Source organism: Petaurus breviceps, unplaced genomic scaffold (assembly GCF_028583685.1).
Source record: "Petaurus breviceps papuanus isolate PSGF00001 unplaced genomic scaffold, PetGlider_PUasm1.0 90977, whole genome shotgun sequence".
NCBI classification, from domain to species: Eukaryota; Metazoa; Chordata; class Mammalia; order Diprotodontia; family Petauridae; genus Petaurus; species Petaurus breviceps.
The window spans coordinates 10750645-10766147 of NW_027187391.1; the positions used below are offsets into that span (position 1 = coordinate 10750645).

At 35.3% G+C, this 15503-nt stretch overlaps 1 protein-coding gene across 3 annotated transcripts in view; it reads left to right on the top strand.

Moving 5' to 3' along the window:
• The window catches only part of HBS1L (HBS1 like translational GTPase), a 120055-nt gene extending 109274 nt beyond the window's left edge, over positions 1–10781 (top strand). For 2 of the 3 annotated variants that reach the window (XM_069077320.1, XM_069077323.1), the window contains 3 exons: positions 2275–2375; positions 6796–6940; positions 10110–10781. In XM_069077320.1, the coding sequence (XP_068933421.1) occupies positions 2275–2375; positions 6796–6940; positions 10110–10121 (258 nt within the window). In that variant the 3' untranslated portion in view covers positions 10122–10781. Of the gene's footprint in view, positions 1–2274; positions 2376–6795; positions 6950–10109 lie in introns of those variants that run through there. The other variant, XM_069077321.1, reaches the window with a different exon arrangement.
• Positions 10782–15503: the final 4722 nt, after the last annotated feature.

Sequence of the window (15503 nt, forward strand, 5' to 3'; positions counted from 1 at the left end):
ATTGAAAAAAAAAGATGAAAGACTCTGTGCTAAGGAACTTGATAGTCTACTGAAAGGGATCCCACATAGACACAGATAAATAAATGCAAGGTAGTTGGAAGGAGAGAAAGCTAACAACTGGGTATGGGCGTGGATGAGGATGCAGAGTGAAACATTTCATAGAGGAGATGCCAGCTGAGCTGAGCTTCAAGAATACTCAGGATCCTGAGGGGTGCAAGTTGAGAAAGAGCACATCCTAAACATGGGAGACAGCCTGGGTAAAGGCAGAAAGGGACAAAAAAATGTGATGTCACATTTAGGGAACTATGAATCAGCTTGAGTGAGAGTGTGAGATGTGTTAGTATTAAATAATAAGAAAGATGGAAACCCATTGTAGTTGGCTTTAAATGACAAGCTGAGGAATTTGTATTTGATCTTAGAGATAGAAGAGAGCTACTTAAGATTTTTGAGCAACAGAATTACATTGTCAGGCCTTTGCTTTAGGAAATTTGTTTTGGCAGCTACATAAAGGATGTATTGGACGGGAGAGAGAATTGAATGTAAAATTAATTTTGCTGAGTTGAGGAAGGTAGCTTGGTTGTCTCTTTTGTTGTAGCAAACAGCAGTAGAAGCTGATATTCTCTGAGAATTTGTAGTGTCCAAAGTCAGAGTAAACAGTTTGGGTCTACTTACCTTGAGAGCAAACACCCAGTACAAACTCAGTGGCATATTTATGGTCTCATTATAGGGTAGTATATTGTACTAACTGGTATGAATGTGAGTATGAGTCATCAAAAAATGTATCCTGCAAATCAGTGCTTCATCTCAATAGAATTAAATTTCTACTCGCTGTGCTCTATGATGATGAGATGAGATGATACATCTGATAAATTTTAGAGATATTTTTTCTTTTAAAGGTGAAATAAAGTTATCTGGAAATTCACTTATGTATAACATTTTACATGACTTTGGTATCTTTTTGATGCCACGATTCAGGGAATAGGGGATTTATACCCCTGGGTCTGTGTTCATTCCTCTCTACTTCTGTAGTTTCCCTTCTTGCACACTGTCTAGTCCAGAAAAGTAGACCATTTAAAGGACATTATTTTGCTACGGGTCAGAAGCATCTGTTTGTGGATTTTCATTGTCTTCTTGGGCACACAGTATATCTACAACTCATTTATACTTTTGATTACTTTGGGGAAGATGGGTTAGACAAGAAAGTGTGATGCTTTGCTGTATTATGCATTACTACTGTGTTTCCCTGATAAGAAGACACTGTCTTATTATTTTTTTGGACAGAAAAACACCAGAGGGCTTATTTTCAGGGGAGGGCTTATTTTAATGAACATTGACAGCAATTTTAGTAAACAGGTAGATGTGAACAAAAAAATGTACCTTTATTCAATAAGCAAATCACTGGGGAAGAACAGGATGACGCGCTCACTGCTGCAGCTCTGATTGGATGCAGCTCGGAGTGTGGCATGCGTTTCACAGGGGGGGAGGGGGACGGTGCATACAGAGGGTACCGTAATGTAGCGTGTAGCGCAGGGGATCACCTTCACCACAGTAGCAATCTCAATAGGGCTTATTTTCGGGGGAGGGCTTATTTTAGAGGAATCTTACACACTAAGGGGAGGGCTTATTTTCGGGATAGGTCTTATTATCGGGGAAACACGGTATCTACACAGTAAATATTTGTTGGATGAGTAGAAAAAAAAAACAGTTAAATGGAAGGAGCATTGTCTTGGGAATCAGGACATCTAAGACCAAATGTAGTTTCTGATCTGATAAAATGAAGACTAAATTTCCTTTTTTTTTTCTTTTTGGAGGGCAATTGGGGTTAAGTGACTTGCCCAAAGTGTGTTAGGTGTCTGGGGCCAGATTTGAACTGAGGTCCTCCTGACTACAGGGCCAGTGCTCTATTCACTGTGCCACCTAGCCACCCTGACTAAATTTCTAAAGTTCCACTATTCTGTGGTTCTCGTTTTCCAGCAATGCTAGATAAAGCATATGTTACTGTATGTACACTGAACACAGTAGTCAGATGAATGAATGAGTGTGTATGTGTTTGTGTGTGTGTATGCATGCATGTATGTGTTATAACATTGACACCTCCAGGGAGCTTGCAGTCTTGTTAGGGAGGTCAAAACTGTGAGATCTCAAAAAATCAGAGAACAATATAAGATTGTACCTATAAATTTCATTAAATATAACAAAGTGCTAAAATATAAAGCATAGGATGACATTAGATGAGCTGCTATATAGCATATTTTTAATTAATTTTTATCTTAGGTGCTGTTACACTATCAAACTGTAAGTGAACCTGCTACCATCAGAAGATTAATTAGTGTCCTACACAAAAGCACTGGCGAAGTCACAAAGAAAAAACCCAAGTGAGTGTTTTACAATGTAGAAATACCAGCAAGTAATGTAAATAGTGCTTTAGGCTTATTTTATAAAATATTGTTCTTTATAGTAAATAGGATACATTAGCAGTAGTTCTAGAAACCATATTCTCATTAAAAAAACTGATAATAAGTTCATATTAATTTATATAGTTGGGAATGCAAATAAAATAGATTTCATATATTGATTATTTCTGAGAATAAATTGTGGAAATGTATAGTGTTAGATGGTATCAAATCCTATATTTTATGTTAAAGTTTAAATTATCACTAATTTTTCAGGTGAAATTAAATTGTACTTGCCAGCAGAATTCAAACACAAACACACACACTCTCACACACTGACACACTGTCACTCACACACACTCATACTCCTTCCCTTCTAAGCCACATGAAGTTTATTCACCTTGCTAGCCTAAGATCTTGTGGTCTTAAAAGAATGTTCTTGGTTTGACCTTGTTCCCCAGTAGTCTGGCTACATGTTAGCACCTGCAGTGTCTGCTGCCAAGATAATATTCCACTTTGGAGAAATTACAGTTATTTAGTATTAAAACTTGTACTCCGAAGACATACTGTTCCTGAGAGAAGGTACAGATTATTTCTTCCTCATAATCAAGTCTTAGGTGTTGGATCCTTTCTAAAAACGTCCAGTTTCTACAGAAGTATGATCTTCAACTATATTCAGAAACTCGAGAATTGGTATTCCTAATCACTCCATGTCATGGGAGTATATCTTGCTCCTATTTTAGATCATATTATATGGAAACCTACTGGACCAAAACCCTTTTCTAGAGTGATTTGAGGAAGATACCTGTTGTATTTTCTGTTGGGGAAAATATCACTTTAAAGAAACAAGCTAGGGGCGGCCAGGTAGCACAGCAAGTAAGAGCACCGGCTCCAGTGTTGAGAAGACCTGGAGATTGAATCCCGGGCTCAGACACTTAGCACCCACCCAGAAACACCTGGCCGTGTAACCTTGAGCAAGTTACTTAACCCCAGTTGCTTAGGGGCGGCCAGGTGGCTCAGCGAGTAAGAGCACCGGCTCCAGTGTTGGGACGACCTGGAGATCAAATCCTGGGCTCAGACACTCAGCACCACACCCAGAAATAACTGGCCGTGTAACCTTGAGCAAGTTACTTAACCCTGATTGCTTAAAAATAAAAAATAAAAAAAAAAAAAAAAAAAAAAAAAAAAAAGAAACAAGCTAACTAGTAAGTGTAGAAACTGGCATTTATAGTGGGTTTTGCATGGTAGAATATTAGATTTGAAAAACACTTTACAGGTCATTTAACTTTTCCTTGATATATCTAATGATAAGGAGCTCATTCTCTCTTTTTCTTTGGGTCATCTCTGACTATTAAAAAATTTTTCTTTATATTGAGTGAAAATTTGCTTCCTTAATCATAGCCTCCAATTTTACCTTCTGGCACAACCTTCTTACACACAACAGCCTTTGGAGGCAATTATGTAATCCTTAAGACTGAGCATCCCTAATCCCTGTATGACATATGTAGTGTCATAAGATCTTAATTTTTGTTCTGGAAGAAGCCTTAGTGGTCATATAGTCCAACCTGTTCATTTTATAATTGAGGAAACTGAAACCCATAGAGGTTGATTCATTTGCCTGTGGTCTCATAGAGCTGGGATTGAAAGCCCACTAGTTGTTGTAACTACAGGCACTGTGCTCATTGTGCCTGACCTTGTTGCCTCCTCGTCACACTTCTCTTGAGAATTTTCAGTTTGTCAGCATCCCTCTGAAAATGTGATGCCAAGAACTTAAAACATAATACCCCAGTTGATGTTAGACTATGTAAGGTATAGTGGGTCTCATTTAAATTAGACAGCACTCCTAATGATGCATTGTAAGACTGCATTAGCTTTTTTTGGTAACTGTGTCATGTTGTTGGTTCATATTAACTTTGAAATTAATTAAAAAACCCTTTTTCATATAAGCCACTATTCAGCCAGATCTTCTATTCTCTACATATACAGTTAGCCTTTTGATCCAAAGTTCAGAAGACAGTTATTCTAATTGTAGCACTTGAAATATAAGGATAATGTAATTTTGTTAGTTTTAACCTACTTTTAAATTCTGTAGTTATTTTTAAATATTGCATTTGACATATACAACATATTAAATGACTTCCTAAGGTTTATGTTGTTTGATGATTTTTATCCCTGAGCCTTTATCCAAATTAATGATCATATTGAATAGATCAAAAAGCAGAGCCCTGTGGAAATGCACTAGATTTGCCTCCAGGTAAACATGATTCCGTTAATCAGTCATTTTATTTGATTGTGAATCCATCTGTCGTCATCCAGTTTCATCTTGTCTGTAATGATGTCATGATAAATTTTGTTAGATGCCTTGTTGAGATTTTCTCTGGATCTACCAGTCTTTGAATCATATTTTTAAATAATGAAAATAACTCATTTGGGCATGACTTGTTCTCAGCCCAATCTGGTTTATAATGATTGCTCTTGTTTAAGTGCTCATAAACCATAATTTAGATAAAGGCACTATGTGAATGTTAAAGCACTGTAAAATGGCAATTATTACGTTTAAAAGATTTTTGAGATTTGTTTCAATTAAATAAACATATAGCTTTTCCCTTTTCAAAAATCAGTTCATCATTTGTCTTTCTTCAGCCTTCTGGGATGAGTTTTGTGGTCCACAATTCCTCAAAGATTACCAACAGCAATCTAGTGATCACATGTGCAAGTTATTCTTGCATTCTCTGTACATTCTCTGTAATAGAATTAGTGTAGACACTTAAACTTATTTAAAGTAGGTAGGATGTCCTTTCACTTTTCTTGGGCTTCTTCATTCTTCCTAGTCTTGCAATCTTTCTTAGCCATATTTGAAAATCATTCTCCTTAGCAAAGAAGATGGCAGCAAAGTGGGAACAAAGTAATTCTACTTTATTCTGTTACCTAGTGTCATAGAGGTTGTTCCAAGCAATATATTTTCCATTCCTTGTTTAGCTCCTTACTTTGAATATAATTAAAATCTATGTTTTCTTCAACCTCAGTTCATTTAGCACTCCTGGCTTCTTGATACTGTACAGATTTATCCCATATTTAGTTATTTACAGACTTAGTGAATATCTTTTTTTTTTAGGGGTAAAGGGAAGAGGGTAACAAATATTTATTGTTAAGTAAGACAGATTCTAACATTGGCTGTGTTCAGAATGGAAAAACAAACATGTCTCAATTTCTGACTGTCATATCTAAAAGGAAATAGGTCCTCTAAATTTATGGGTGGTTATTATATTGATCAGAGTTTCTAAGTCTTTAAAAATTATTGTTGTTTACAGTTTGTTATTGTATAGAGTGTTCTGTTTTTCCAAAATCTGGAGCACATGGCTGGTTGGGGCCCGTGTTCCCTTCTCTTCCATGATATATTTGAATGTAAGTTGATAGTCATTTTTTTTTTTTACAATATCCCTTTTCAGGTCCATTTCACCTATTATTTCTTCTTGACTGGTCATAGTAAGTCCACAGTTATAGTTCTTCTCTCTTCCTTTGCTAAAAGCTGAAATAGGTGCTCACTTTTAACAGACTTAGTCTTTGAGGATTCATCTTCCAAATCCATATTTTCTGTATTCATTCAGCTTGCTACAGCATACAGAATTCACCAGTCTTCAATAATAGCCTACATTTAAGTATAGTGCTATGAGGTTTACAAATGGATATAGTGCCTTAAATCTTTTAGAAGTAATGTTAATTTCGAAGGCCAAATCCTACTTCTCTCATTTACTAGTCATGTGATCTTGGACAAGTCACTTAACATCTGTGAATTTCAGTTTCCATATGTATAAAATGAAAATATTTGCCTGAATGATCTTTAAGATCTCCAAATTCTATGAGTTCTTATGTTCTTTGTTGTTTTGGGAAAGGTACTTCTGAGAAGAGCTGTTTTGATAAACTGCAGAAAGGTCAGGGGAAACATTAGATAGCCAGAGGGCAACATCCTATGAGAGATTATAGAAATTGGGATGATAGCACCAAAGACAAATGTATTTTCGTTTTTAATTTTGCCCAGGACCCTGATGGGGGGTAGCATGTCTCTGCCACTAAACATCATCTCATTTAAGGTTGATTTTTAGTATACTCAAGACTGCTTTTACCTGTTCCTGACTGTAATGATCCCTGAAGAAAAGGTATTGTAATGATAATGAAAGTATTTATATTACTGGAAAATACATAAATTAGTGTTTCTAGGTTTAATAGCTTTCTTATAATTGATTCAAGATTACATGTCTTATATATTTGTTTTTAAAAGATTTCCTTTGCCTTTTCTGCTTATGAAACTGGTTTTGTTTCTCTGTTTGTTTTAAACTTCTTTGTTATGTTACTTTAGGTGTAAATATCTATATTATGTGTCCAAATGATTTTTTTTTAACAGGTTATTGACTAAAGGCCAGAATGCTTTAGTAGAACTACAGACACAAAGACCTGTTGCGCTTGAATTATACAAAGACTTTAAAGAACTGGGGAGATTCATGCTGCGTTACAGTGGTTCTACTATAGCTGCAGGTGTTGTCACTGAGGTACAGTAATGCGGTTATGGCACTAATTTCAAAATGTCCATATTGAGGTCAAGAGAAATCGTGGAATATAGCAGTAGTACAGAATTTCTCAATTCATTTTTCCTTCCCTCTTTTAGTTTATTATTTTTATTTTAAATTACCAAATATTTAAAAATTCATCTATCCCTCCCACTGTTTCCCCTTCCCCATTGAGCAAACTCAGACTTGTAAAACAAAAGGGAAAACTAACCTTCTCCAAGCCAAACTTTATAATTTCAAAATAGCTTTGACGTTGAATTGTCTATGCAGATTGAGCAAATGAAATTATAGTCTTAAGCATCACTCTATTTTCTTAATTTAAGGAAAATGTTTTGAAAAATAGAACATGTTAAACATGTAATTCAACACAAACTCTAAACCTGTAAGTCTTGTATATTAAGGAATGACTTATTTATTTTATAGGACTACTTTTCATTTGGCAAAAGTGAAGAAGTAAATAGTTTTTTCTTCCCCCATTTTTGAAATATTATTTTTTTCCATTTATTGATAGAAAGAGCTAAGATATAATAATAAAAATAAAATACCTCAAACGAGATGTGATTTCATTTTTTACAATATACTTTTACATACCCTTCCAGAACTTGGCAAGGTATACCAGAAAGAATATTGGCCTATGAATCAGGAGACCTGACTCTAGTCTCAAGTCTGCTACAAACTAGCTATGTAATCTTGATTATCATTTTATCTCTAGACTTTCATTTCTTTAACTGTATACCTATGTCATTGTGTCTATATTCTCTGAGATCCTTGCTGGAATTAACATTGTGTGATTCTAGGCTGTATAACTTTTCAGGAAAAAGCATATTATGAAAAGCAAGGCTTATTTGCTTGAAAAAAGCACAGCATACACAGAGAAATAATTCCTTACAGTATGGTAGTAAATATGGATTTTAGCAGCATTGTGATTTTTTAAAAATCAAATTTAACTTTTAAAGTGGATTTTATGATTTCAGATCTCCATGTAAGATTATGACATTTAAACTAATTGTAATAACTGTTATTACTAGAATTTTAAGTAACATCAAAGTTAAATTCAACATATAGCCTTTCCTAAAGACTCCAAAGATTCCATGAATTTTTTACATATATTTCAGTAATTCAAGGATTGATTATTTTGTTAGGTGTTTCCTCTACCAATGCTGAGAAAACCTATTTTTTTTGGAGGGGAGAAGGCAGGGCAATTGGGGTTAAGTGACCTGCCCAAGATCACATGGCTAGTAATTGTTAAGTGTCTGAGACCGAATTTGAACTCAGGTCCTCCTGACTCCAGGGCTGGTGCTCTATTCACTGCACCACCTAGCCGTCCCTAGTAGATAGTCTTTAAAGGTTACAGTAGTCAAAATAATTCCTCATACTATAGCCACCTTGGTGATGAGCCATTCTGAATTTAGTGAGTCCTAAGATGTCCAAGTCCTAGTCCTAAAATGACCAAGAGATGGCCATACTAAATGACCTTTAAGGTTCCTAACAACTCTAAATCTGTGATCTCATTATCTTTTCTACCTCCATAGCTTTTGAGGACCCAGGGGTGTAGCCCTATAACACAATGTAGTATTTGGATAGGACTTCAGAATCAAAGGTTATGAATATACTAAATAGAACATTATTAAACAATTAAAATTGCCATAGAATAATCAGAATTTGAGAACTTAAGGGATTTTAGAGATTGTTGTATCCAAACCCTTCATTTTACAAATATGGAAGAAGCAGAATTCCAGAGAAGGGGAGTGCATTAGCCCAAGGTCATTCATCTGTGTGTGATTGAGCTGAATCTTAGCGCCCCACGTCTTCTGGTCTGATGTCTAGTCTTATAATGTAGATTATCCTTTTTTAGACAAGCTAAATAAATGTTTTATTTATGGAATTAAGGAATTTTCATGCTTATGTTCTATTGGATCTATGATCTTATCAATGGATCCCATTCAGCAGTACATTTTGTAACCCAACCATGCCTGTCATCCTGCTAATAGAAAAATAGTTTTCAAGACTGTTTGAGGGTTCCCTGGGTAAGCAATTAAAAACCAGTAACTCTTGTTTGAGGTGCGAAGATCCAGCCATGGCATGGTGGATAGACAGTTCACCTTGAGGTTAAGAGCATCTCTGACACAAATGTTGCTTTGAGACCTTGGGCAGGTCCTTTAACCCCCTTAGTGCCTCAGGCAGTTCTCAGAGTCTGTCAACTGCAAAATAGGTACTAATCAGCATTGGTAGAGTTCCCGAATGGATAACATCCTAGATCTGACTTAAAAAAAAACTAAGATTCAAGTCCAGGATGGTTTCATTTATTTAATACTAGACTAACATTTTAAGTAATTACTTTCTGCTTTCTCTAGTTACTCCATTCTAAGCTTTACCTTTTACAAACAAAAACCTCAGAATTTTATCTTAGCTAATGTTTGTTCCCGATACAAATCTAAAATTGCAGTTCTGTGAATGAAAATTTAAAAATATTTTTCATTCATAAATGATTGATAGGGTTGGTAGTAGTTTGGTTTTTTTGCCAGCAAAAATGTAATATGAAGCTAATTGTCTAGTTTCTTGAAGATTTGGGCACTGAATCTTTTCAGCTACACATCATCTCTCTGATCTTGGGCATATGCAAAAGTTCTGAATGAATGGAGTAAAAATAATATCCACAAACCATTTATCCATTTTTTAAAATTGTGAGATATTCCAATGTAGTCTTAGTTTTTAAGCTCAGCTCAGCCTAGAAATATCATATTTTTAAAGATAACAGCCTCTCCCTGGACCCCCACACCAGTTCATTAGTTGCTTGGCAAAGACTTTTAGATTTATTTATGGTCAAAATAGGATTGAGTTTTGTATTCTTTCTCAGTTTCTTTGTGTCCTAGGATTTGGGAACTAATCTAATGTTTGCTTTTATACTATTATATAGTCATACTATTCTTTAAGAAATACTTATCTAGAACTTAGCTAAAGGATTTCAAGGAATAATGAAATCAATCAAGAAGTGTAAAAGTAGAAAAGTTTTCAGAAATAGAAATTGTGATTCCACTGGGGAGGATGAAAAAAGTTTCTCTTCAGTATGTCAAGTTCATTCCTTTTAGTTCTAAATCTTGTCTGTCATAAGATTAATTAAATCTTAGTAATTGTCCTTTTTTCTTTCCAGATAAAAGAATGACAGTGGGATCAGGACCTTATCCTCTTAACCAAAGGCCATAACTCAACCAGACCTCTGTGTTTAAAGAATCCTGTTGCCCCAGTTAAAGAAACAACATACATTTGAGCATATAAAATGAGGGATAGAAATTTAAGCTGCAGTAGACTGCTAGGAAATATTAGCATTTTATCCTGCAACACAAAATGCCAACTGACAAGGGAATGCCACCAATGCACCTTCATTTCAAAAATATTTTCTTTATAAAATTTTAGTTATAGATGGGTATGGCTCACCAAAAGTTATGGAAATTATCAGAAAGATTGGAATATTGGAAGATATTAAATCATCATGAAATAGAGTCTTTCCAGCCAAATACCAGAATGTTTACAGTGTTTTCTTTTGATTTGTGAATTTACTGCACATTCTTTTAGGAACATTGACTAAATTAGGCTGTTAGTGTAGTGAAAAGTTAACTTGAATCTTTTTTTCAAGTTGCCTTAGGAAGAATTTCCAGACTTTTCAGAGAAAGGCATATTGTGTTTAGCACAAGAATGCATTTCCCCCTGAAGTAAATTTGAAAATGTTTAATTTGAAATTAGTAGAAGCTACTACACTATAGTGACCATATTATTTAAGAAATGTAAAACAAATAAATAATAAAGTACCCTGGTTTGAGCATAACAGCACAGTGTGTTTTGTTTCCTAGAAGTTTTTGTACACCCTTTACTTAATAGGAATTCTACATTATATTTCTGCAGAGGACTTTCAAATGGATTCTTAATTATTCTCAGAATAGTAGAGCAAGGCATTATAACTTATCTTAGAAAACCTTCTTGGATTAATGACCAGGTCTATTTCTCTGACTCACCAATTTCTGTCAGTTTCTTTAAAGAGAGTCAAATCCTATTTAAAAAAAACAAAACAGAAAAAAAGCCACACAATTGTATTGTTCAGTACAGACTCAATCTATTGTGTTTCTTGGAGAATCAAAGTTATAATGAGTAACTGTTCCTTTTATGAGTGCTTATTGTTGATAAAACAATATTGGTGATGAAATATTAGGCTTCTCTAATACTGTGTAAGCTAAAGATTGAAATTAGTTTCTATCTATGGTTGCTTCATGATAGCCTAACCATACTTGCCAATTTTGCATACACCGTGTAAGTAGAATTAGGTGTTAAAAATGTAAAAAATTTAAGCTTCTAGATACCAATATACATAAATTAGTGAATATCATTATTACATATGTATAATTTGCATGTGTTTTAGACTGTTTAATTTATAAAAATTCTTTTAAAAAAACCATCACAGATCCAGATTTTTAACTTTAATAAAGATGCTTTAAAAAGTATCTTGTTTGAAAACATTCAGATTGTAAGATATGTGGCAATATCTGAGGGCAAATCAATCCTTTTCATTCCAGGGCAAATCATATTTTTCTCCTGCAGCCAATACAAATGAATCTATTAACTTTTTATGTGAAAATATATGGCGGATTTAGTGGTCTAGAAATTCAGTTACTAGGTGTGATGTGGCAAAAATATTTAATGGCATCTTAGACTTCAGGAAAGAAGTATACTGACCCAAACTAGGAAAGGGAAGGTCCCTCTGCACTCCTGCCTAACGGAGCCACATGTAGAACACCATCCTCACTAGAGCACCACATTTCAGCAAGAAAGGCATTAACAATCCAGAATGTGTCCAGAGGAAGGCGACCAGAAGGATTCAGAGTCTGGAGCTTGTTCTATATGAGGGTCATTTGAAGAAATTGAAGATGTTTATCCTGGGGAAGAGATTACTTTGGGGTTTAGGGTACCTGTTTAGTGTTTAAAGATGGTCATATAGAAAAGGTGTTGGACTGGTTCTGCCTGGCCCCCCAGGATGAAACAAAAAGCAACAAAAAGAAGTTGTAAAATAGATTCAGATTAGGTATAAAGAATTTCCTAACCGGAACTCCAAATAGCCTCCATCACTGGCAAATAGTGCATACCTTAGATTTAAAAACACCTAGTAAATACCACATCTAGACACGGGACTCAGTCCAATGTGCTTTCCATGACATCATTTTTACTTAAACCCCTTATTGAGAATTACAGAATCTCTGTCAAAAAAATCCTCAGAAGCCATCTGATCCAACCTGAATCCTCACTACAAAACACCTACTTATTGGTTGTTCTTTCACATGAAGAGATTTCCTTTTGAAGAAGCTGACTCTATTTCAGGTAGCTCTAATCATCAGAAATTTTTTCCCCTTTATGCCAAATATGAATGTCTTTCTTTTCAAAATTTGTATCCATTGCTCATTTTTTTATATTAAAAATTAGTTTTTAGCAAACATTATTTCCACAAAGAGCCGAAAGACAGGCTTCATTCCACAAGAAACTGCGTACATAGATTTCACCTTAAACAATTTGACTTTTTTTTTTTATTCCTTCATAGGACTCTCCAATAATATCTACCCTGCTAGATTTTAATTCAAACCCTGCCACTAATTAACCATATCACTTCGGACAAGTCATAAAACTTCTCTAGGTCTGAAGTTTCTTAATTGTAAAATGAAAGGAAGAAAGTAGATGATCTCTGAGATCCCTTCCTTTTAACAGTCAAGGGAACTGAATATCTCTCACATCCAGCTTATTCTTTCCACTTATACATCTACCATTTAGTTCAGGTCTTAATCACCTTTCAACTTTTGTTAAAAAAGCTCATCCCATACACTGCTGCCAAAGTAATTTTCTTCAAGCATAGATCTAACTGTCATTCAAACTAGTGACTTCCTGTTGCCTCTAAGGATAAAATAAAAATTCCCCAACCTAGTCCCAATCTATCTTTCCAACCTCACTGGATATTACTCTCCCTTCCACACTCTGTAGTCTTCCTAAAGTGATTTTTTTCTCTATACATATGACTCTATCTCCTGTTTCCATGCCTTTGCACTGATTGTGCCACATGCCTAGAATGTAGTCTCTCTTCTCTACCTTATAGAACCTTTCTCTTCCTTTAAAACAAAGTAGAAGTGGCAGCTAGGTGGCACAGCGAATAGAGCACCAGCCCTGGAGTCAGGAGGACCTGAGTTCAAATCCCGCCTCAGACACTTAACCTTTAGCCTTGTGACCTTGGGCAAGTCACGTAATCCCAACTGCCCTGCCTTCTCTCCTCCAAAGAGTAAAACAAAACAAAAAAACCCAACAAAGCAGAAGCACCCTTTTCTGCATGAAGCCTTTCCTGATCCTACTAACCACTAGTAACCTCCTGCTAAAACTACTTTGTATTTAACTACCTTGCATATATTTGTATTTATTATATTTCTGTTGTCTATCTACATATGCACAGATGGGATTGCAAGCTCCATGGGAGAATGAATTGATTCATTTTTAGTACTTTGAAATGTAGAACAGGTATTAAGTACATTTTACTTGCCAGACACTGGTAAGTGCTGGGAGTACAAATACAAGAAAAAAAGTTTTTTCAAAGATGTTACATTATTTTTTAAAAAACATTGAATTTTTCATTTTTCTCAATTACATGTAAGATTTTTTTTACCTTTTTTTCAAATGCTTTTATTAACTTCTGGTTTACATCATTCATTTCTGCCAGATTTTGAGTTACAATTTTTTTTCCCCATTTTTCCCCTACCCACCACCCCAAAATAGCGGTCCCACAGGATATCCCCTCCTCCAATCTGCTCTCTTCCATATCTTCTCCCATACCCCCTTCGACTTTTCCAGTAGGGCATGGTGGATCACTATGCCCCAGTGCCTGTATATCTTATTTCCCAGTTACATGTTAAATAATATTAATAATAGTGTATATATATTTAAACATTTGATTTTAAAACTTTAAATTCCAGATTTATTCCCTTCCTCCTTTGTCACCCACCCTTACTGGGAAGATAAGCAATTCAGTATAGGTTATACACATGTAGCTATGCAAAACATAGTAGATAGATTGTAAAAGACTGACTATATTTCCCTCCCTCCTATCCCACCTCCCACTTGTTCTATTCTCTACTTTGATCCTACCCCTTTTCAAAAGTGGGTGCTTCCAACTTTCCTCCCCCCCCCAGCCTGCACTCCCTTCCATCATCCCCCCTCTCATCCCCTTCCCCCCTACTCTCCTGTAGGGTGAGTATCCTATTTTGTGTGTATGTCATTTCCTCCCTGAGCCAAATTCAATGAGAATAAGGTTTTGCCTTTTTGGCATCCTGTTCTTCCCCTCCATTGTAACCATTTTCCCTTGCCTCTCCTATATGAGATAGTTTACCCCATTCTATCTCTCCCCATCTCCTCTCGTTATATTCCTCTATCACCTCTTAATTTCACCTTTTAAGTATCATCTCTTCTTATTAAATTGGTCCTGTGCCCTCTATGTATACCTGTAAACATATATATACACACATTCACATATGTATTCATATGCCCATATATCCTCCTATATATATGTACATTTATATTCCCTTCAACTATTTTCTTCTGAGAAAAGTTTCATCAGTTATAATTATTGTTTTTCCATGTATGAATGTTAATAGTTCAACTTTGATAAGTTCCTTATGATTTCTTTTCCTTGTTTACCTTCTCATGCTTCTCTTGCTTCTTGTATCTGAATGTCAAATTTTCTATTCAACTCTGGTTTTTTCATCAAGAATGCTTGAAAGTCCTCTATTCCACTGAATGACCATATTTTCCTCTGAAACTTGATACTCAGTTTTGCTGGATAGGTGATTCTTGGTTTTAATCCCAGCTCCTTTGACCTCTGGAATATCATATTCCAAGCCCTTTGATCCCTTAATGTAGAAGCTGTCAGATCCTGTGTTATCCTGATTGTGTTTCCGCAATATTCAAATTATTTTTTCCTGGCTGCTTGTAATATTCTCTCCTTCATCTGGGAATTTCGGAACCTGACTATAATAATCCTAGGAGTTTTCTTTTTGGGATCTTTTTCAGGAGGTGATCGGTAGATTCTTTCAACCTTTATTTTGCCCTCTGCTCCTAAAACATCAGGGCAGTTTTCCTTGAGAATTTCTGGGAGGATGATTTCTAGGTTCTTTTTTTGATCATGGCTTTCAGGTAGTCCAATAAGTTTTAAATCCATGAGATATTTCACATTGCCTTCTATTCTTTCATTTGTTTAGATCTGTTTAACAGCATCTTGATTTCTTATTAAGTCACTAGCTTCCATTTGCTCCAATCCAATTCTGAAGGAATGATTCACTTCAGTGAGTTTTTGAGATTCTTTTTCCATCTGGCAAATTTGGCATTTTAAGGCATTCTTCTCATTGCCTTTTTGAGCCTCTTTTGCCATTTGAGTTAGTCTGTTTTTTAGGGTGTTATTTTCCTCAGTCAGGCTGTTGACTCTCATTACATAATTTTCTTGCATCATTCTCATTTCTCTTCCCAATTTTTC